General features: G+C 35.2%; 1 protein-coding gene, 1 long non-coding RNA gene and 1 pseudogene across 2 annotated transcripts; 2 read left to right on the top strand and 1 right to left on the bottom strand.

The window, feature by feature from the left end:
* Positions 1-6: 6 nt before the first annotated feature.
* Positions 7-561, top strand: LOC149962000 (uncharacterized). The gene has a single exon (XM_090164341.1). It carries the CDS (start codon positions 7-9, stop codon positions 559-561), a length of 555 nt encoding a protein of 184 aa, XP_090020467.1.
* A 2,090-nt stretch (positions 562-2,651) lies between these two features.
* Positions 2,652-3,089, top strand: LOC149961999 (deoxyuridine 5'-triphosphate nucleotidohydrolase, mitochondrial pseudogene; annotated as a pseudogene).
* Positions 3,090-13,094: 10,005 nt separating this feature from the next.
* Positions 13,095-14,478, bottom strand: LOC149961998 (uncharacterized). The gene is made up of 4 exons (XR_016480655.1): positions 14,220-14,478; positions 14,084-14,136; positions 13,218-13,283; positions 13,095-13,134 (listed from the first exon to the last, which is right to left on the bottom strand). It is a non-coding gene; the product is annotated as an uncharacterized LOC149961998 (long non-coding RNA).
* Between the last annotated feature and the right edge of the window lie 10,668 nt (positions 14,479-25,146).

Genomic DNA, 25,146 nt, shown 5'->3' with positions numbered 1-25,146 from the left:
GAGAGGATGGTCAGATCCGTCAAGTCATCTTTAAAGAAAACTCTCTGGCAGGCCCGCCTTACTTACGAAGAATTAGAAACTATCTTGATAGAGATAGAAGCTACGGTCAACTCGAGACCTATAAGCTACGTTTATCAAGAAGCCGGAGAACCAGCTCCGTTAACTCCATCGCATTTTCTAGTAGGGAAACGTTTGACCGCTCTTCCTTCGCGAGTATATTCAGCCAACGAAGTAAGGAATTATCAACGGGACGAATTAACCAAACGATTAAAATATCGACAAGCTCTGCTGGACCGATTCTGGGTGCGTTGGAAAAAGGATTATCTTTTAGAACTAAGATCCGCGCACCATAAACCAAATTGCGTAACTAGCAAGGAATTGAAAGAGGACGACGTGGTTCTATTGGAAGAAATAAAGACTCCGAGACTATTGTGGAAAATTGGAGTAGTGGAAAACACAGTCCGAGGTCTAGACCAAATAGTCAGATCTTGTATGGTGCGTCTTCCTAACGGAACCCGTGTAAAACGCCCTATCAATCTTCTTTATAACTTGGAAATTTAAGTTGTTGAACTAAAGGTTCAACTCGGGGGAGGTTGTTAAATCTCGATTGTATAGAATGGTTTTTAAATTTAATTAATTAAATGTATATAATTTTAATGTATATAGGTAAATTAAGTGTATTGTTATGTTGAATTTAATTTTGTTATATTTGTAATTTCGTAGTGTATTGTAGGTATATTTTTGTGAATCGGTATTTCCCCACGTATTTTGTAGGCGCCATTTGGGCCAATACTTTTTGTCAAATAAATAGCTAGTAGACCCCCTAGGAAGGGAAGCGAAAAAAGTGTACTGTGGAAATTCCCCAAGTAGCTCGAGGAAGTTGTTTCCTCATGTTGAGAAAGGAAAGGGAATGTGGACAAAGTGTCGACCATCCGCGGGATGGTCACGGGTTGGAAAAACCCCAAAAAAGAGAGATTACTGGCCGTTAGGGCCAGTCTTTAAAAAGAAAAAGGTTTTCGAAAGAAAACCGTTAGAAATCAGAAGAGTTTTAGACTTAGTCCAGAAAGGAGCGACTGCGGCCGTCTCCTAGTTAAGAGCCCCTTGTGTCAGGGCATTTAGTAAAATAATTTTGTTATATCAGTTTAAATAAAGTAGTTGTTTTGTTTTAAAGAAGTTTGGTTTAAATTCATTCAATTCTCACGTAACCCATCGTGTCAGGTCATGAAGTCAGCGATTGGAGTGTTTCAGTCCGCTTTAATCGCCAGTTAATTTAAGCTCTCCCTATAAGTGCGTTTTGGTTTTAGTTTTCAACATGCGGCACATATTTCGTAAGCGAGAAAAATACAAATACCCCCTGTAGATATTTATTTTATTAAAATTTGCTTCGTATTATATTTAAATGATAAACTGGTTCTGTAAATAGGATTATATTTAATTGTGCATTGTTTAAGTACGTCTAACTCGTTGTTGTAACTACTTAATTTATATTATTCTGAATAAATTATAATCGGTTGTTTGGTCTCAATTATTCTAATTATAATTAAAATTTTATACCGTTGGGATAGAACCGGGATTACGGTTTTAGTAAATAACTATAAATTGCGGAGATGTATCTTTAAGTGTAAAATCGAGAAAAACGGTTTTAGCAACTTACACGGATGCTTCAATGGTAGCTGGTTACTCAGTAGGAAGCTTCGGAATATACATAGACATATAAGTAAATTCGTCCCATATGACATACAAAATACACTTCTGGGCATTTTGGAAGCCTTAAAACAAGCTACATTGTTTGATCTCCTTGAAACTGATCATATGTTCATACTCCAAGTCAGGTTTGATGGCTTTGAATGAAAATATTACTACTGACCTGTTGGTTACTGCGTTCAAAAAGGAATCCTTCTCCTTTCCCTTATCTTTACATTTATTGTGGTGCCCTGCCCGTTGTGGAATTGGAGAAAATGAAAGAGCAGACACGATTGCAGGCGACAGAAGACTTGCCTCTTACAGGACAAGTGGGTACCTGATACAAAAATACTCTGCAAAGTATTTGTAAAAAACGTTTTAAAAAATTGTATATAGACAACTGGAAAATTTCCAAAGAAGGAACCGTTCAACAATTATACAGACGTGACCCATTATCTGATATGGTCGGAAATTTACAGCTCACAAGGCTTCAAAGTACTCAAATATCGCGATTTCACTGTAGGATATTAGTTTATAAACTAGAGAAATGTTAAGTAAATTGGTAGATCGTTCAATCTCTCCAAATTGTACGTTCTGCGGCGAAACTGAAACATTAACGCACGTTCTTCTGTTTTGTGCAAAATACGATCAGCAGAAGGCGCGGCTACTCCGAGAGCAGAGGCAGGGTTCAAATATTGAAATCGTTAATATTTTACAAAACTCTGTAGCTGGAGAAAAGCAGACGAGTATCCCTACGCGAAATAACAATGGCTGGACATGTGGCAGATTTATTGCCCGGTGTACCGGTAAGATTCAAACCACACCACCGGAGGTCTGTCATCATTATGCCCTACGCCAGCGTCCACAGACCCGGACAGGTGACAAAACCAGCATAGGTAGCACAACCCCACTACTGATGGTCGCACCCTCGACGCAAGCCACTCAACCCAGCAGAAGGTGAAATAACAATGGCTGCCGAAGTTGGAAAGCTGTATTACCAGAAGTTGTCGGATGATGCGGTTACTCCTACTCGTCGTTCAGACAAAGCAGCAGGTTTCGACATTTTTTGTGCTGAAACTAAAATTATTCCGCCATTCAAGCAAGATGCGGTGAAAACGGATTTGGCTTTGGCAATTCCAGAAGGTCATTATGGAATTATTGCGGCGAAAGAATCACAATTAGAAAAAGGTTTCCATATAGGAGGCGGTGTAATAGATGTTGACTACAGAGGTAACGTCACCATAATTATCTTCAACCTATCCACCTCAACGGTGACTGTCAATAAGGGAGACAACATTCCGAAACTCATCATATCCAAAATCCTCCTAGCAGAGCCAGAACCCCTAACGACACTCTCCACAACAGAAAGAGGAGAGAAAGGCCTCGGTAGTTCGGGCACCAACTAAAGTATGTATATATATATAACATTTTTTTGTATCAATCTAAATATGTTCGAAATGATATGTTTATTGTATGGAAAAAAGAAACAAACAAAAAACACTTATACTCTGCAAAGTAATAACAAACTGTAATTATGAAGCGGGTGTGATGACTAGCCTTGTCCCGCTCGCCCTTATCAAATCCAATAAAAAAAGAAAGAGTTTTAACTCAAATTCCAAGCAATTTTTTTAAATATAAACGAGTTGGCAAACGCTGAGTTCTTTTACACGTACTGGGCATAAGGATTATGTAATCTGTTTTTTTTGCGATTACCTTTATTAGATCATATATAACAGTACCCGAATTACAAATTTGTTCCGGATGAAACTTCTGATAATATATCCGTGCAACGTGAAAAGAACAAAATGTGGAAGTTAGGATCAATGCGTTATGAAATGCGAAGAAAAAGATCGTTTAAGTACGGTTTCTCGATTGATTGCATAGACTAGAGAGATTTATAACGGGCTGGTCTGTATTACACAAAGCACAAAGACTGTGTCAAGTGTCTTTTCTGTTATTGACTTAGGTAAAAAACGACTTTTCTATCAAATATTAATCGAGTTATACATTCGTTTTATACCAGAACTGTGGTTATATACCTTGCGAGTACCAATTACCATCTAAGGAAGAATTGAACGCACTGATGTCTTGCCACGTACTGTAATAATAATGAAATTTTAAACGCTAACAATTTTATGGAAATTTTAAATAATAATGACCAAAATCAATAATTTAGAAAAAGCTTGCAAACATTAAGAATCATTTTGAATAAATATTTTAAACTTTAAAATTTATTCAATTTTTATATGAACAATTAAAACTGGTTTCTAACATTAATATTCGGTTCACGCGTTCGAATATACAACGAATAAAAACCATTTAATTTAAAAAAAATGGTTTATGTTTCCGAAACGTCCCACTAGGAAGTTAGTTATGGGTATGTGTTATAAATCCATTTATAAACCAAATAATGAAACCTTGTAGAGGTTAACAGTAGTGGCATTGTAACCCGGCCACCTAAATTAATGGCATTTAAAGTCGCTTACCTTGCGTATTAGCCTAGCTTTTTATTATGATTTGAATGTGAGACTTCGAGGGGTCGGACATTTATCAAAATCCCGTACACTTTGTCTAAAATCGTAAAATCTTTTAACTCTCTCTATGGTAAATTAACATTGAAATCCCAAAATCACTTCAAAAAGTAATGATAAAATCGCCAAAATCTCTACGAAATCACGAAATCCCGTACAAAATAATGGCAAGTGTCCGACCCCTCGTGAGACTTAATACAATAAAATAAATATAATTTAAAAAAATACAAATTTAGATTTAAACGTACCTTTTTAAAGCTATTGTTTATTCGATAAATATAAATTGTTCGAGATAAACAAATATTGTAGGAAACTGGTAATTAAACTAGTTGGAAAGCCAAAATATACCTCTCCTCGGAAGAATTGTCCCTAGTGGTATAAGATTCTCAAGTTGACACTTAAAGATACATCTCCGCAATTTAGAGTTATTTACTAAAACCGCAATCCCGGTGCTATCCCGCTGGTATAAAATTTTAATTATAATTAAAATAATTGAGACCAAACAACCGTTTATAATTTATTCAGAATAATATAAATTAAGTAGTTACAACAGCGAGTTAGACGTACCAGCGCTGTCAGATTTTAAAACGGAAATTATGGTATCGATGATAAAAAATTATTGAATTCTTCTCAAAATTATTGCACCTCCCATTTATGACGTATTTAGCTAGTTTGGCGAGATTTTCAAATATTAAAGTAATGCTGTAGTCGTTTTAAGTGTTTTCCTCAAAGATTTACATGTTCTTGAAATACTTGACCTGTCATTCGACCATAGAAAATCACTTTTATAAATAACTGCCGGCAACAGTGCCGAACTCCCCCAAATGGGTGGATGGGGCTTGAAAAAAAAAGGGAGTGCATCCAGGTAAAACTTTTGTCACGTGATATTGTTAGCTACCTGGCTCCCTCTAGGCCATGCCATGGCCATGCTCTAACGGTTTGGGTTTTTGAAAACGCTGAGATTTCACAATAAAAAGAAAAGTTATTTGGAGTTAGTGAACGTATTTACACCAAGGCTTACCATTTATTTTAAGTTATTTTTTCACCTTTTTCGATGTTATTTAGTTGTGTCTTTGACATAGAAATCTCATAGGTAACTAGAATGCTGCCGTGTAACTGGCAAATGGGCCAAACGCCGTGGCAGACGATAGCCAGATCTCAGCCAATCAGAGCTCAAAGAGTGGTTCTGCCAAGAATTTAATGTCACCAGAGAGAATGACGTCACCTATCTCCCGCTATAGTAGCGGATCCAAGGAGGATTATTATCCTCCTTGGCGGAACCACTCTACGGCCTCTCATTGGCTGAAGGTTCAAGGCGAACTGGCGTCAAGCTCGGCCGTAGCCGGCAGCATTCTAGTTACCTATGAGATTTCTATGGTCTTTGACTGCTTTTTAAAATTACGTGATTTATGATAAGTATGATCCATAATTATATTGAAATTAATAATAATAACTTCAATTGAGAGGAAATAAAAACATACTAAAATAGAACGCATGGCCTTGTAGATGTATTTTGTTATATGGAAAGAGGGCGCCATGTAAGTTGTAACTGCTACAGCATGTTCACGTGACAAATATTTTACCTGGATACCCCTTTTTGTCGTCCCCCAATTCTCCCAACTTTGGGTGGAGAGCGGCACGAAACGGGAGCGAAGCACCCCACTTATTTCATCTCCTTACCCTCTTTTCTCCATGCGTAGGTTGAAATAGAGGAGTCAAGAGAGGACTAAGTTGCAAACCTGCTTAGCGCAGTGCTACCGCAGCCGTTACGAGAAAGCGGGGCTGAACACGGTGTTCATAACACCAGAAAGTGAAATCGTACAATGACTTTGTTATTGAAATCGAAATTTTTTGAGAATATGATACTATTTAAAAAAATATGGAAATTATAGTACAGCCTATCAAAATTATTGTAAATAAGCGTACCATATGGTACATCGCTAAAATTATGGTACAACCCAAATTTCTACCTAAAATTATTGATTTGTACCATAATTATGGTACGTCTAACAGCGCTGAGACGTACTAAAACTATGCACAATTGAATTTAACCCTTTTTACAGTACAAGTTTATCAGTGGAATATAATACGAACCAAATTTTAATGAAATAAATATCTACAGAGGGTATTGGTATTTTTCTCGCTTACGAAATAGTTGCCACATTTTTAACGCTCATTTTATTTCGACACTCGCCCTTGATGAAGATACCGTAGAATAGCTATATTCGACATCTGGTAATGGACGACTCGTAGACTTCCAATTCACGTTGTGAGACATACCGCATGAAAAAGACCAATGCCGTCCAATTTCCAATATCATATAATGACTCGCACACCAAGGAAATCAATGACTGCATTAGGTCTCGTAGATACCCAAATATCCACACCAAATGTAATAACAAGAAACAAAAACCTTACCATCAACAAAGCACATAGAGCCACTTGACTAAACGACATCTCGTATATCAATACACGTTAAATTAAACGCCTTTGCATTATTACAACTATGTTTCGGATGGATTTCATTTGCATAACGTTTGTGTTATAATTGAACCTTAATTACCTTACTTAATTACTTAAATTAAAGACGCACCAAAAATTGGGATGGCAAAAGATAAGTATGTTGCATGTGCTTTACCAGTTAAGAATAAAAATACAACATTATACGAATTTGTATCAAAATACCAGTGGCACAAATGCAACGTAACTTGTATGAGGAAGAAAAAAGGAGATAAATTCATGACATGCTGTTTCAAGTTTCCCATAGATGTCACTGATACGGCTATTCTTAATGCAGTTGATACTACTATTAAGCTAAATGCCGCAGGAAAATCCGGGAGCAGGCTTTACTTGCTACCTAGATCCAAAGCCGAAACGCACATCAATGATTAAAATCCTTTGTTGCTTTTTGCTTTTAAAGGAGAAATGGACATTCAGTTTGTATCTGACTTGAAATAGCTATTGCACGCTATATTACCTCGTGTATTACAAAAAAATAGAAAAATCAAATAACGAGAGTTTATGGAATTATTTAGGAAATAAAGATTTACGCAGCCGTTTGTGGTCAGTAGGTTTAAAAGCTATTTCATATCCTGAAATTGGTAGCTACGAGGCAGCTGATCGCCTAAAGCAGCAGCATCTGTATGGGAAAACGGATTCCATTGTTTTTGTTAATTCTTTCCCTAAATAACATAGAAAGCGATAACTTTTAAATCTCAGAAAGAGACTGATTCTGAGAGCACACATATATTCCTGAAACACTTAGTTGATGATGTATATCCAAATCGCACTGATAGTCGAGAATACACTTGGTTTTATGATTGGGCGAGATTCTACAATCGGGTTTCGACGAAGCCTATTATTGTTGAATTAATTTAATGTTTATTCTATTCTATTAAACAGTATAATTGTAATTTTGTTTAAAATCGGTTGTGGAAATTTTGTATCGTGTATTTTGTATTTTTTCTTTCAAATGTATTTTTCCTTTTTTTCTACCTCAATATCCGGCTGAGGGAAATTCCCTCTTTTGTGACCAGTCAGAGTTCCCTTCCCCCTTCCTCGAACCATCAGCAGCGACGGAAAGTTTTGGGCATTCTGGTTTTGAACTAGTTTCGGGGAAACTGAGTCGCCGCTTGAGTTGGGGTTTTTCGCTCGTCTGGAAATTGAGCCCCTATAAAAAGGGGAGTGTGTATATTTTTCTCTACTGTCTCTTGGATATCATCACGAGTTGCTGTATCCTTGAAAGTTCGCGAACCCTTGTCGAATTTTGCTTGTACGCGGTACTTTCCCTTAAGTTTTTATACAGTCGCGATTTGTAGTTAGTACTTATTTTCTTCAGAATAAAGTTGTTATTTTATTAATCCTCGTATCCCCTTATTGCGTCGACTTAATAATTTGCACTCACTCGCTCTACCACGTGTAAACCCGAACCCAGTAATTTGAATTTGCCCTTCAGATGTTTCATTCCGTCTAAAGTATAGTCTAAGGCTCTTCCACCCTGCTATCTCGGCGCTTTATTCCACAATTACAAAAGGACCTTTTGAATTAATTGAACTAAAAAATGGAGCTGGTTTTGCAAAGATGAGGGATCAACCTTGACACGAAGAGTCAAATGTTTTACTAGAGGCAGAAAAGGAACTGCAAGAAGCTTTAACTAATACACCAGCTGCAAATCAGAATACATTTGTGAAAATTTAATTTTAACTCCTGACAGGCAGGAACTGAATAAAGGGATAAACAGTAAACCTATCGGTAATAAACACTGTTTTTTCATTGTTATACATTATTGATATTAGGGAATCTCACTACAGATATGTTTTCGCCCTGGGAGTGAGAGAGAGCGACCATAAATTACGTGAGGCGCTTAGGGGAGAGATGGGGTCGAGCTAAATCTCACCCAATCTCACGTGGAGGAGAGGGGGGGGGGGGTTCGGTAAATATCACGTAATTTTTTCACCGGAAGAAACACTGTGAAATTGCGATAAAACTAGGTTAAATTTTAATAGTTCCTTAATAAATAAAATTTTACTATTTTATTGTTAGATTTTCTCACTGTGATTCTAGACTACGTTCTGTCTAAAATACTAGTCTGAACTAGTCTTACATATAAATAATTCAGCAAATTATGTTTTTTTAAATGAATCCAACGGAATTAACGTATTTACACTAAAATACGAATTTTTAAAAATCTCACGTGATATTAGGAAGGAGGGAGGGGGCCGAGCCAATCTCACGTGATATAAGGGGAGTAGGGGAGGTCTACAAATTACCAAAATCACCTCACGTAATTAATGGGCGCTCCCAGAGCCCTGTACCTATTAAAGAACTCCTTTTATTTTTCAGTGCCCGCACCTTGACTACTGCTCAAGTATTTGGTCCCCTCACCTAGTCGAAGATGTTAACAAACTGGAGAGAGTGCAGCGGATAACCATAAAATATGTGTCGCGTTGACGTACCCTCCCCTACCAGATCGACATAAACGCCTGGGCCTCTTGTCCCTTTCTGATCGTCGACTTCGCACTGACCTGATCGAAACCTTTCAAATAGTTCATTTCCTCTATGCTGTGGAGGCCGACCAATTCTTTACCCTTACGTTGACTGGTCGTAACGCGCCAACTCGGTTTAAAATCAGATGCAAAAGTCTAACAAGAAGGGCTTTATTCACGCATTGTGTGATTAATCACTGGAACGAGCTTCCCTCTATTGTAAAAGCTAAATCCTCGGTTTGTGCTTCAAGTCCCCTCTGGACAGGTTTCGGGGCTGTACCTTTTAGTCTACTCCGTACCAACTAAAATACTCTGCTGTGTGTATATTTTTGTGGTTACCCCCATCCATTCTTTGTAAATAACCAAAAGTGGCACTTTTGAAATATATCTACATAGTGGTTTTCCTCCACTGTAATTTACCCCTTATGTCTACCCATTTGTATTAGCCCATAACGTGGTCATTGTATCTCACCCCTTGTTACCCAATTTTACTATTGTACGAGTAATCTTCTTCCTTTGCAGCAAACTTAAACCTATCCCCTAACAATAACAAGCTTTAAAAATAATAATAATAAGCTAGGCTAATACCCAAGGCACCACCTTAGGCCTAAATCATCAAGCGACTCATAATGCCATTAAATCAAGTGGCCGGTTTACAATGCGTAGGAGGGTGGTGGCAAGCCCTGCATGCTACGCGAGCCAACAGCTCCCTACACTAACTATTACCGATAACCTCAAAATGTTTTTACGTTGGCCCATGTGATTGTATTACTACTTTCCCATAAACTACTTCTTGTACATTAATAAATGCGTAGTCAGGAGCCCAATAAGGGTATTTCACTTTCTATATCCTTATAATAAAGTATTATTATGTTTTTATGACCTGACTACATTTTTAAACTATGTCGTTACGAAATACTTGAACCGTTTCACTACTAGATTTCTAACGAAAATAATTCTTTCTTTGTAGAAGTCTAAGTCAATGGGTTTTTATCCATTGCTGTAATAGGATGTTTTGTATCTTACCTTTCTATTAAATATACTCCAGGAACATACGAAAATGAACGGCTGCGGAATGAGAAATATTTATATCTCTTAGACAAGTATTCTGCCCCTTTTCTCCCGTCCCGTAAGCTCCGTCTCTCTCCAGCCGGCTGTTTTTAGAGTAGATAAATTTTTAACTGAATTGGTATTCGATGATTTACTACTTGAAATTAACTGGAATTGATTTGAAATATAGACAAGGCCGAGGATTTGAAATGTCAGGAATTAAATGCAGTTTTCCGATTTCACCTACGATGAGTAGCTTTTCTCTAAACCCAATTCTATAAACAAGGCGGCCCACGCCGTAATATTATTTCCACATCGGTGTATTCGGGTGGGCAAACCCATACACCCTTAGTAGACACAGGTAGGCAAACTAATAACAAAGCTGTTGAGGCCATGTGATTTCCTATCGTTTGATATATAATTTACCATCCTATATTAAAGAGTTGACACCGCCCATCCTCAGAATACGCGGGTAGGCAAACCAATACAAAAGCTGTTGAGGCCATGTGATTTCCTATCGTTAGATAGACTTTAAGTATAAAGGTGAAATAGCTAAGCAAAACACGACGAACATAATTCTTTTAAATTATTGAAATTAGTGGAAATATGATTTAAAGAAATTCTTCAACAGAGATTCAAATGTGTTTACTTTAGAAAATTTATATCAAACATTTGGGTAGTTTAGGCACCAAAAATCATGTAAATTCGCAAATTCATAAAAAATACCCATTAATTTATTTTGCGGAAAATTGGAAATCAGTTGAAGACGCGTCAGAGCGATGATTTCATCGCAATTTGTAGGCCAAGTTATAATTTTAGTGGCGTACGATATCGTACCATTCGGTGACTCTCCCTTTAAGTTGTCTCCAGTTAAATCACAATCCAAACTTGTCTTTTATGAAATACCAAATTAATTAAATGTATTTAACTATGTTTAAATTCGATTATCAATTCTAATACAATCATGGTGTCGATATTTACTAACCTAAAATTGTTTAAAACGAACTAATAAAAACATCGACAGTATTTCTACACCGATTTAAATAACACCTTAATTTGAATTTTAGTAGTTTCCTCTGAAAGATACGAAACGAGGGTTATAAACTCCCGGTATATAATTGGCAGGATCTGCTACTACGAGGCACTGAAAAACAATAAAACATTCAATTTTTTACCATATTTCTAACACTGCACAATGGTAATCGATCTTGAGGAAACGACGATGCGTTTTCTTAACAGACGCAAAACCAGAGGCAAATAGTTGGTCGCATAGTGTTTCAATGATATCTTAAAAGATACTTTCAACATGTTTTTGAAATAGAACTGTTAACTTCATAGAGGATAATGAATTAATTATCCCTTTTGTTACTTTTGCTTTAAAAATTGTTATGGCAACAGTGTCTGTTGTTTGTTTTATTTATGTGTTTGATATTCTCGTTTTCAGTGAACAAAGAGTCACTTTAAAAGTGAGTGAGGAGAGTTCAATTACGTTTTGAATTTTAATCGTCGAAGCAGACGCTTTGCCTTTAAAAGGACAAATAATCTACTTAGCTTAGAGACTAAGTGGCTCGATGTTAAAGAATAGGCTATTTATCTTTTCGATTAAGCAAAAATGTATTTAAACACAATTTAAAAATTGGAAAGTCCTAGATTTATATAATAATAATAATCAGCCAGGCTAATACCCAAGACACCACCTTAGGCCTAAGTCAACATTCGACTTTTTTAAAGCCATTACTCCAGGTGGCCGGGTTACAATGCGTAGGAGGGTGGTGGCAAGCCCTGCAAGCCACGCTAGCCAACAGCTCCCTACACTAACTATTACCGTTAACCTCGACAAGTTTTTTATGGAAGGTGAAACTGAAGAACTCGGGGGAAACCCTTTAAGCAAGTGGGGAGAGAACTTGCATACTCAACGCAGAAGGAGTAATTCCGAGTTTTCATCCAGTGCCACAAATTGTTATCGAACTCGGCTCCTCTTGCTGCGAGGCGAAAATGCTCCGCCACCCCACACTAAAAAAGCAAATTACTGTTTCGCACTTCTGTTCTGCCTTTTTTTTAAGTCTAGTATAGTTTACCATTTTGGTTCTTTTCTTTTTTGAGGGCATATCGCAGTTAAGCAATTTATGTGAACGGTTTCTTTATCCAAAAACATTTTCAATTAGCAAAGCGTATGGTTAAGGTGTAAAAGTGTTTATGTATTTTATCTACACGATATTCCTGAGGCAAGACGCATTCTATTCTGCACAGATTAAATTTAAAACGCGTTCTTTCTACGCGTTGATCTTTACGAATTTAATCTCTCGATTGGATCATATATTTGTGGATATTTTAATTGTTTTTGTTCAACTTGTTTGTCTTTTCTACAAAATAGAGTTTCGTGGAATAAATTAATTAAAAGATAGTTTATTTTGAAGTTCGGTAAATCAATAAATTCAAAATTGAATAAAAATTATGCAAGAAACAATTCAATTAATTTTTTCAGACTTATTTATTTGTCAATTAATGATCGTTACATAGCAATGTGCGGTTAAAACTTATATCGTAGGAGAATTCCTCTGCCTCACGAAAACAGGACTTGGAGATGATTTTTATACATTACTTTTTTGTACGTTATCTAAAATATTTCAGCCACTTACCATTGAATTCAACCGTAGGTTAATTTTCAGATTCCACCTCTGAGAATTTCAGAAAATTCATGGTTACCGTGCATTCAAATTAATTAAGAATGACCAACTCATTTTTTTCCAAATATCCTTTTGGCAAATCTTCGAAAATGTTTAAAATGTTTGGATATTAGTTACAAATAGGATTAAATAAAAGGCAATATTGCTAACTTTTGTAATGGCGGGATCGACTTTATAAGTTTTCTTCGACTCTTCAGTCTATTATGATATTAGTAAATGAGAAATAGTTTTAAACTTCTTGTATTTTTAAATATTTCACACATTTTGAAAAATCTACCCACAAAACCTCCAGCTTTCTGGAAATCCTGACACAATTCCTAATCAAATTTCATCATTTCGAGATAGTCCTGTTGAAAAAACATCTGGGTTACTGAGGCAGTTTTTTAAATTAATTAGATAGATCTACGCCATTCAGGTTTATGTCCAATTGGATTTAAGCCGATGTCAATATGACAATAACAAACCAAGAAAAATAAGAAAAAAAATAAGAAAATCATTAATTAAAATGTGATCAGCTAACTTAATTAGGCCTGATGAAATGTGGCAAATCAATTCAGATTGGTAACGTCATATAAAAAAACCGATAGAATTTGCTGAGTGGTCTCTAAATATACTCTGATACAAATCGACTATAATCAGACATAATAATAATAATAAGCTAGGCTAATAATACCCCAGGCACCACCTTAGGCCTAAGTCATCGAGCGACTTTTAAAGCCTTTAATTCAGGTGGCTGGGTTACCATGCGTAGGAGGGTGGTGGAAAAGCCCTGTAAGCCACGTGAGCCAACAGCTCCCTACTCTAACTATTACCGTTAACCTCAACAAGTTTTATGGAAGGGGAAACCTAAGATCTCGGGGGAAAACCCCTAAACTAGTGGGGAGAGAACTTGCAAACTCAACGCGGAAGGAGTTGTTCCGAGCTTTCACCCAGTGCCGCAAGTTGGTATCGAACCCGGCTCCTCTTGCTGCGAGGCGAAAGTGCTAACCACTCCGCCACCCCACCTAATTTGCACAATACACTTAAAATTATTCGGAATAATATTTTCTTAAATGGAAAATTTACTAGGGGGTAAAAGTTCAACACCCCAAAATTAATGACAGCCTCAAAACATTTTGGGTTTAATTTAATGGAATAATGAACCTACATTAAAGCACGGCTTTCCTTCTGGTTTGGCTTTGGAGAATGCCTTCAATATAGCTGTAACGGATTAATTGAAGGCTTAGATTAATATAATATGTTTATACCTTCTTAGTTTCGCATTAAAACCAGAGATTTTGCACCTTCGGTAACTTTTAATCCATAGTTGCAAAGGTTATTCAATTCATATACATCGCAAAAGTCTCTGGAGTGATAGTTTTGCACCGTAATCCCGCACCACATGTAGGACGACTGTGTTTCATTATACGCACGTCCAAACTTCTAAAATTATTTATAATAGATAAACTCGGTAATAAAATTAAAATAACACGACTGATACTTCATGGCTTAAAAACATTATTTTTGTGTTAAAACGTTAAAATTGCGAGCTTTCGGGTACGTGACCCCTTGTCAAGCACTAGGTTTACAATCGGTCTTCATTTTATTTATTTACCAACTTACATATTTGTTCAGCTCATCCACTTCCTATAAATCAAAATAGTTAGTTTTAATAAATATGATAAATAAAATTATTTATTCAAGAAAGTGTTTCGATAATCCTATTAGATTTTGAAAATTACATTCAAATAATAAAGATTAATTTTAAAATTTTAATTTTCATAGCAAAAATGAAGTGTAACTTTTCAAAAAAAAATTGTGTTCCAGTCATCTGTTTTTTTTCAAGTGCTAGTTGCTGTATTTACGTTTTAAGATCGATTTTAAGGTAAGTATTCTGAAATTTTGGCTAATCAATATAAAATATAAAGCTAATAATTTTCTTAAAAATGACACTGAAATATCAACCTTTCCTTGAATTTAATATTGAAAGACCTAGGCCCCCAAATAATAATATTTCTGATCTGATATAAAAAAGCAAATTGCACCAGTTTTTTGAATAATTAAATTGAAAATTTAAATTTTATCGATATTATTTGTAAAATTACCAATAACGTTTAGTTTTCTTAGGATGTGAGCATTCTCTTAACGAAAACTAAATTTATAAAAAAATAATTTTTTATGGTCTGGTATATTACTTTTTTATTAAGTATCTAAATTCACCATGATTTTGAAATTATTTTATTTCATTACCTAAAGTTCCTAAGAGTTTGAATAGATGAAATAAAAAAAGTTTTCCCGACGAAAGAAGATTTTGAAGCCCTTAATCAATAAATTGGGTATATTTCAGTTTATTCTATTAATTCCGCTTACAAAAAAATTAAAAATTAGGACATTTGAATCCTACTCATTTGACACAGTTAGGAAAAAATATGGTCGTTTTTTATCAATAGTTTAAACTGTATTGTATCATTTGTAAAATACAAATGTATTTGACCAATTTTCACATGCATAATGATTACTCATTTTAAAATTATAGGAGTAGAAAGTATTAAAACATCTAAGGCACCTAATTTAAACATGTTAAAAACCTTCATCCTAATTTAAGGAGAGACAAAACACTAACAATTGTAAGCGATCTCAAAGTTGTTTCAAACTAAAACCAAATAATCATAAACACGTCTTGAACATAATAATATGAATAATAATAAAATAATAATAATAATCAGCTAGGCTAATAGTAGATTAACTTAACATGTTTATTCGTTAAACATATTTGTTCTAAACTTTTAAAACATGTGTAAAAAAGCGTTGCACTTTGACGTTCATGAAAACGTTGAAATTCTACGCGGCGTTTTACCCGTAGAACTATTTCAGTAAGAATCTCAATACAAAAGAAATGTCTATCTATCATAATTTTTAAAACGATTTATTCTGATTAAAGGTGGATTTATATATTTACCTTCATATTTACCACATTGCAAACCTGAAACCAAAAAAATAGTTATTTATTTATCACAAACATCTCTTTTAAAGATTTACTATAAATTATGGACAAGGTGGAGGCAAAGTTTAAAAGCATGAAAGAATTGATAGCGAAAGATGCTGTAGGGCTAATAAAGTCAGGGGAAATCTAAAAATTGGTAAAATAATCTTTCATACTTTGACCCATTCCGCATGAGTACGTTTCTTCGTCTGAAATAACGTTAAGAATGCTTTAGTCAGTTAAGTATAAATTATAGTGTTTTTATAAAAAATTCCAATGGATAGTATCGTAAAAGAATTTGTATAGTTACGTCATCCGGATCTATCTTTAAATCTGACTGGACGTGCTGGCAAAATTTCTCGCTAAGCTGTCGGGCTAACTCCGACATCTGTAAACAAATAGGAAAGTCTTTCTCGGAAATAAACGCGTTTTAGAAGTTTCTTACTTTTACACATCCTGACAAGCTGTAATTTTTAAATTGCTGCTGCACAAGGTTTTTGTAACCTGTAATTTAAAATATAGTATAAAAAAGGGTCTAATATTTAAAATAAAGTTTTAATAGCTTATGAAAGCATTTCAATTTTAACTAGCCTTGGTTGCTCCAACACAAACGGCTGGTGGCCACATTTTTACCTCTCCGAGGGGACTATGTCCTCTAGGAGGGGTTATACAATCACCGTGTCTGTCTGTTGTCTGTGTGTCTGTCCTGCGAACGCGTTCGCATTTTCCGTGCTAAGGTTAATCATTGCGTACGCAGTTTCTCGAAATCTCTGCGCTCGCAGTTGCTAGGTCTGTCGAAGGGTTGGCAAAACCACCGTGCGACGGTGAGCGTTAACGGATTAACTTACGGTTGGGTTTGGTTTGGATGGTGCTTTTTCGTTAACGCCACTTTCTTATCGAAACCGTGTATGGTCAGAAGTAATAAGTAAGTGTGCCACTTTCTTATCGAAACCGTGTATGGTCAGAAGTAATAAGTAAGTGTGCCACTTTCCTATCGAAACCGTGTATGGTCAGAAGTAATAAGTAAGTGTGCCACTTTCTTATCGAAACCGTGTATGGTCAGAAGTAATAAGTAAGTGTGCCACTTTCTTAACGAAACCATGTATGGTCAGAAGTAATAAGTAAGTTTAAGAGCTTGAAATAGAGGCTTGAGCCTAAAAGCTGTCTGGTGTATAAAGACCGTCATGCTATAGAAGGTGTATAACATTGCTGTAAAATTCAATGCACCGCTCGCATAAAGGGCACCCAGGGTGTGTAATGGTTAGCAACAGTAGGAAATTGGGAATGGAGGAATAAGTACCTTCACGACTGAATATATATCCAATTTCTGATGAAGTAATCCAGTTCTTTGGGTCAAAAATACATATTTGGCTCTTTAAATTGGGCCACTTTTTCAATCAACCCTTTTAATTGGGTATTATAAACTTCCAAGATATTTGAGTTAAATTAAAAACTTAACCTTAAAATTTGGGCTATTTTGAATATAACCCATTTTTGGGGTTAATATTTTATTACCCAAAATTTTGGGTAATTTTAGATTGACCCACATTTGGGTAATACTTTTTGACCAATTTAGGTATTTTAAGGTTTGCCCAACTTCTTGGATAGGTGCAATAGTGACCATAGTTTTGGGTAAAATTTTACCAATTTTGGGTACCATTTGACCCAACCTTTTTGAGAGTGAAGGAAATATATGTTGGGGTTTTTTGAGGGAAAACTACAGAAAATATTCGTAGGAAAATATACTGTTGCGATTTCTGAAGAAAAACATCAAAGAATATTTCCAAAGAAATATACCTTACGAATTTCCAAAGGATAACTTCGGAAAATATTCGTAAGAAAATATACCCTACGAATTTCCAAGGGAAAACGTCGGAAAATATTCGTAAGAAAATATACCTTACGAATTTCCAAGGGATAGCTTCGGTAAATATTCGTAAGAAAATATACCTTAAGAATTTCCAAGGAAATTCTGTAGGGAAAGAATCTTAAGAAATTATCCTTCATATAATAGTGAAAGAGTTTCTAAAGGCATCAATGATAAAATGTCGGTTAAGGATTTACTCCCAACAACACCTTACAATTCCCAAGAATTTTCCGAACAATCCCTTAGAATGTTTTTGTAAGGGAATACCCAAGGCACCACCTTAGGCCTAAGTCATCAAGCGACTTTTGAAGCCTTTAATTCAGGTGGCCGGGTTGCAATGCGTAGGAGGGTGGTGGCAAGCCCTGCATGCCACGCGATCGAGCCAACAGCTCCCTACACTAACTATTACCGATAACCTCCACAAATTTTTAAGCACAGTACATTGTAAATGTGACTTACCAATTCTATATGGTTGGCATTCGTGGATCGCCTGTCTGCACATTTCTAAATGGTAATGTTTGTCTTCAAAAATAATTCGTTGGGCCGTGCTGTGTTTTAAAATATTATAATCAAAACTGAGATCATTAAACTTACAATTAGGATATCATTACCTGGGCGTAGTATTCGCTTGGACATTTGTGGCCTGAATAACAAAGAATATCATCGTTATTGGAATTACTGGAATTTGCATCTTTTCAAGACCCATTTTTATTGTTTAACGTGACGGCTGAAGTTAAGATTTGACGTTCAACTACTCGTGCTTTTTGGTCTAGGTGCCTTGGTGCTTATATACGTTCATTTTGTGTATTCAACTGCTTGCTCCATGCCGGATTTGTTAGCTCTTTTAAATTGAAAAAAAAAAAACCAATTGTTATTCCGACAATTTATTTTAAAAATGCCAAAAAATTGTAACGCAAATATTTTACTATTCGTCTGCTAAATTTCTTATGAAAAGTATAATTATTTTTTTAACTAATATCAAAATAGAAATAACAATAATGTTTTCACCTTTTATTTTAATATACAGACTCAATCATTTATTAGTTGTCACTATTATAAGCAGTGAGAGTGAAAAACATTGAATCTTAAATGTTTACCCACTGCGCTGGAAAAACCAGAGTCGTAGTTGTTTTTCGGTTAATACAAAGGTGAACTAAGCACTGCCGTCATAGTCACAGTATACGTTAAATCATACATTTTTTTTAAAATGTGCTAGGCGAATAAAAATCTTGGCGATGAAAACAAGCATTTGGCGGCGAAGTCCAAAATTATGTAAAATAATTTTACTTCTGCAGAGATTTATATCGCATTTTTTGTTAAAAACTTTCGGAATTTTTCCTTAAAAGAGTTAACAAAACAAGAACTTTGTGTGGTATTTAGTAGTCAAAAGTGTGCCTAAATCTACTTTTAACGTTTTTAGTAGTCTTATCGACCATTCTTAGTTTAAAGTATCGCTTACTTTATCTCCATCCTTCATTAAATTAGCAAACTTTGATGTGAAGTAAATGATAGTTACTTTGATGTTATATCAGTGAAGTAAATGATAGTTTTGAAATTATCGTATTCCTTATACGACGTAAAACTTCAGGTTCTTCCAGTTCATAATGCTCAATTTTAGAGTGTTTACTGAGATTTTGGCTTGTGTAGTCCTGAAAAAATGATTTGTCGCTTTAAGCATGCGCTTTGAGGTAATAGCAATTTCGCCTTTTTTCTTATCCGATCTCAATTCGAGAGTTTGCAGAAATGATTCACGTTCTTCAGTTGCTCGTTTTTTATCACGATCTGTTAATAATCACATTATTTTACACAGCCTAGACTCTGATGAGGCACTAAGCGCGGACTTAACTTTGCTTACACATCGCTTATTCCGATTGCTTCTGTTCCAAGTAATCAAGAGCTTTTTCAACTTAAAAGCTACCACGCATTTCCTTTGTAATATATTTCTTGAAAGTTTGATGACGCTTTCTTTGAAATGAATAAAATTGATTAAGGCTTTCTTATGTCATTAGCTTTGTATAAAGAATTCGAACACTCTTTCTTTTTGAGTTTTATTTAATCATTTAATGAAGCATTCATTTAATCCATGAATGTAGCCTATTCTCACTTAAAATACAGACACGTTTTGAAGGTTTGCATTTATTTTATGCAAATTTGAAATTTTTCCGAATATTTCACTAAAAATGGAGCGCTTATCGTTCTTCATAAATTGAATCAAACAATGACGTATCTGATTGCAAAACTTACATAAATTCCTTGTTTCCATGAACGTTTACATTCTTGACGGACCGAACGATGTTAAAAAAGCAAAAAATAACCTGCTTTTGGCTCTGAGAAAAATGGTTTCGGCGTTTCTTCGTGTGACATTTACCATAATGAAATATATTCGGTTGTAAGAAGAACGTACATAATATTGGGAGTATTTGAATACACATCTACGAAAACCTAATGAAGATCAAAAGGTTCCAATAATTGTTTTGTAATTAATACCCTAAAACCATGTTTTCCTTCGGACTAAGAGAAATGATTTGAAGTATTTTTTTGTAAAAATTTTCAATATTCTTTTCAATAAAATACTTTTCTGTTATAGGTTAAGAGATATCGTTACCATCCTTTCCGGAAGATAGATCTCTTAAGGATTTTGGAGCAATATCTGAGCCAGTTTATAAATCAATGTTTGTCCGTTTTTAACTTAATTTGGTTTTACCAAATAATCAACGAATTTAAATAATAATAACACTGTCACTAAAAATACCTTCGTCTTCGGTAAAGACAAACTCTGAAAAATTTGAAACATTGATACTTCTTAGCCTTGGTGCTGCGAAGCTCGGTAGGGGGTTAAGAATTTGGCATACAATTTTCAAATACGAGATTTACTACAACCCAAACCAAATCATGATTTGCCGCGGAACAATTACGGTGAGCCTGCGAGCGTATGCAGTGAAATATCAAAGAACCGTGTTCTCACGTTCAAAATCAGGTTTTCCTACACCAAGAAACCAAGGTTGCACATTACCATAACGCTCAAAGTCACAACTAACCGTACAGTGATCACCGATCGGTTATCATTCGGATACCATTCTGAAAAAATCGTGCACACACTTGTTATATTTCTTCTACGATCTTCATAATGCAAATAAACTATCTCAATGCACAATCGTCGAAACATTTACACTTTTTATGATTTACAGTATTAGAAAGAAATCCTTTCGAGAAACAGTAAAGAATTTACCATTTACTGGAGTGTTTACAGGTTAGAATCCCCTGAGCTATTTAAATCTGAAATAATGCATTTCTGTTCGTTCCTTTCGTTGAATAAAAAAGGACGCGTCTCCTTAATAAGCCTACTTAGTTCAATTATTTGTATTAAATGTTAGAGCTGAAATAGCTATCGCACAGTGGTTTTAGATGAAACGTTTTTTAAAAATGTTTAAATGCAGTCTTAAAGAAATAAATAGTGTCGAACTATTTACATAAAATTGTCATTCACAATATATAACTCCCTTTGGTTACGCCACTGACTCAGTTTCATAAAGTATTTATAATATCTAGAAGCTATTTAATAATTGAACACTAATTTATATTACAACTAAAGTATTTTAAAGTCATTAATTCTTGGTCCAACAGTTCACTTTACTTTAAGAAGATAAATAACTCTATTAAACCAACTATTGATATTTTTCCAAATAAAGTGAGAAAAAAAAGCATTTGTGACGACAAAAATTCATTTTAAAAATTAAAGATACCAATGCCAACAATTTCCTATTAGAATTGATTTCAAAATTTATAATCCGGTCTGTAGTTAATACCGCACATTTACCTAAAAACATTTATGTGCGCTTATTGTACGGACGGTCTCAAGGAAATGGACTAGAAGCTCAAAAATTGTACTAAAAGCTAATTCCTCATATCGACGAACGTAATGTTCAAGGCTGTAGATACACAGCAAAGATAAACATGACAAATACAACTAGCAAATGCTCGAGAAAGAGGGCAAGATGTTCCAGAAGTTTAAATGGAACAAGTTCTTACGATTTTTACGATAATTTTGAAAATGCACACCTCTGGCTGTAATACAGGCGTGGGCGCGCCGCACAAATGATTCACATACTCATACAATTATTTAAGGCGTGTTACGGATAGAATTATAAATTACACTTTGTGAAAAATCATCAAGGTCAATTACTACTGTCATTCATAACAAATTCTTCGGATAACCTCAGAAGACAATCTCGAATAGGTTTAAATATGGAAATTGCGCTTTTCATTATAAGATTCCGGGCCGACCTGAAGTATTCACCTCAATGGCAACGTTGCATCAAGGCAACTTAAGCTCTACGAATAAAATGATATGGATCCCTTGCGAGTCACTTTCTAATGGCACGTCATCGACTAACTCGGGTAAAGTATCTTGATATTGATCACCGTATAGCAGAATTTAAAGAATGCGATGTCTAACAACAGCAAGTTACGTTATAACAAGTCATGTAGTTTGTTAGCAGAAAAGGTTTCGATAAACAGTTGGAAATTTTAAACGTCTTTGCAAATTGTAAGAATAATAATAATAATAATAATCAGCTAGGCTAAAACCAAAGGCTCCACCTTAGGCCTAAGTCCTCAAGCGACTTTTGAAGCCTTTAATTCAGGTGGCCGGGTTACAATGCGGAGGCGGGTGGTGGCAAGCCCTGCAAGCCACGCGAGCCAACAGCTCCCTACACTAACTATTACCGTTAACCTCAACAAGTTTTATGGAAGGGGAATCCCAAGAGTACGGGGAAACCCCTTAAACCAGTGGGGAAAGAACTTGGTAACTCAACGCAGAAGGAGATGTTCCGAGTTTTCACCCAGTGCCACAAGCTGGGATTGAACACGGCTCCTCATGCTGCGAGGCGAAAGTGCTTACCTATCCGCCACCCCACCTTTAGAAGTGCAACCATTTTATAAAAATAATCCGATGGCATTTTTAAATAAATTGAAAATGCTAGCCTTGTTATTTCGGAAATTGCCCTCCAATGAATATGCATTCCAAAGCTACGAAGATACAGCTGTGGTGGTAGCTTAAAATATCTGATTCTAGAGCACACATTCTAGCTTTTTAAATATATACATTGGCCCATTTTCTAGATACAGCATCGCCAAAAAATTATATGACTGTTACCTTTTTCTAAATATAACCTGGAGATTTTAACGGATTTCGCCAGAGTTAAACGTATTTCCAATTAAGATTGTTTCCGAATAATGAAAAAAATGTGATATTACCGACCAAACCCAAACCAAAATAACTTTTTTGATTAAAACAATTGTTTTTTAATGAAACTATTAAAAACGTTATTAACAAGAACCGAAAGTTGATAAGTGAACAAAGAAAATATCTCGGGCTCAATCTGGAGATGGGGCTGGCCATCCAACTGTTCCACCTAGTCCTATTCACCTTTAGAGACATGGTCTCTCAAATTAAATTTATGATTTTTGGTCCTACAGTGATTTGTTTCAGTGATATGAACCCACAAAAAAACCGTCCAAAACCACAAAATTACCGACAACTATTCAACCTTAAACTAAATTGTTTAAATTAATAATAATTGGTTTTTATCGATTGGTGACGGTTTTAACAAGTACCAATTTTTGATTTAAGGCTAAAAGAAGTCTCGCGGGTTTAAATCTGGAGATCGGGTCACACACTTCCTATACAAGTATTTATTAAAGACAGGGTGCTATTTTTAAAAGTCATACATTTTATACAACTTTGTTTATGGTATGGCTTATTTTACTTATTTTGAATATGCGGATTAGAACCATATGAACGGTCGGTCAAGGGAAAATAGCACAGAAGGTCAAAGAATTTACAAGGATAAGTTTGCAAATAACATATTACATCGTTGGACGTTCACTGCCGTTAATCGTATTAAAGAGAAAGCTCAAGACGTTGCAGAAGCTACTTTCAAATTAAAACTATTTATATTTAGTATTTTCTCTCAACTTAATTTACCATCGATGATCCTCGGGAAAGTAGCAGACAACTTTGTGCAAATCATTATATGCATTGGCATATTTTACACGAGCATCATTTTCAGCCATACCACTTTCAAAAGGATCAAGCCGTAAACGTAGCAGAATATCCACGGCAAATTGACTTTGGTCAGTGGCTAGTGAACAGAGCAGATATTGACTTTCATTTCCATAGAATTCTGTTTGAAATACGATGCGGCAAATTTATATCGAGACGAAATTCTTCAATTGCATAAAAAGAAACCCTCAAGCAACTAGTGTTAGATTCCACCAAGAAGAATTGAGTGTGGCAGATAATAAATGGTAAGGCCTATTAACGATTTGTTCAAGATACTTTACTCGAGTTATTGAAAGACGTAATTCTGGAATATGGACAATTATTTAGGGTTGACAGGATGGAGCCCCAATCCACTTTAAATGCGAAATTAGAGCTCAATTCGAAGCGTTCATCTTTAAATTAGATAAATAGATCTGGGGCATTTCCATGTCCAACTAAATCTCCAGAATTAAACGATACAGATTTAATTTTCTGAGGTTATTTGAAGAAAGATGTGTTAACGACCGAAGCATGAGACGTAGAGGCCCTGAGACAATGCATTATTATATGGTGTGAGACAATTAAAACAATGGAAACTAAACAGGGTTTAGAAAAAATGTGTTTAATAAAGCAAAAGCACCTGTAAACTATTGAAATATACCTAAGTTTAAAAATAGGGATAAGATACCCTTCCCTGCTTAATTAACTTCTTAGTAAAAGTATGAAACCCTATAGAATAGAAAGTGTTTGGCTTGCCCAATTTGACCATTTATCATGTCGCGTTTTTCTGTGAAAAACAGCTTAAGTTTCTTAAAATTATTAATACTTAAGCGATAATAAATATTAACTTATTTTTAACAACAGAAAACGTCGCCACAAAACCATCGCCTCCACTTTGTTTCACGTAAAATACGTGGTATTCGCGTATCCGCCCATTTAAGCCAATCCAATGAAAAAAACAGCAGAAGCGGACGCAGAAACGTAACAGTAAATCCATTCGCTTTTTCCGTTTCTGTTCAAGCTGAAAATGTACACCAAAAATGGACCATGAAAACAACTCTTTACTCGAAGACGTGCCGCTAGAAATCAGGCTAGGATTGTGGTTTTACATGACGGAGGTCCAGCTCATTTCAGATGAGAAAAAGGAGCTCAATGGATACTTCCAGTGGGATTTAATGTCAGAAGCAAATTACAAGAGCAAATACTATGATAGCAACGCCATTTTGTAAAACAACAAAAAAATTAACTTCTATATTTTACGCCGGCGAACAATTATTCAATTTACATTATTATAAAATTGCAAACTTAAAAACGGAAATGGAAGTTAAAAACACTTTT

Source organism: Leiobunum rupestre, chromosome 1 (assembly GCF_980474605.1).
Source record: "Leiobunum rupestre chromosome 1, qqLeiRupe1.1.hap1, whole genome shotgun sequence".
NCBI classification, from domain to species: Eukaryota; Metazoa; Arthropoda; class Arachnida; order Opiliones; family Sclerosomatidae; genus Leiobunum; species Leiobunum rupestre.
Note: the sequence above shows the minus strand (reverse complement) of the source record. Positions and strands in the feature narration are given on the sequence as shown.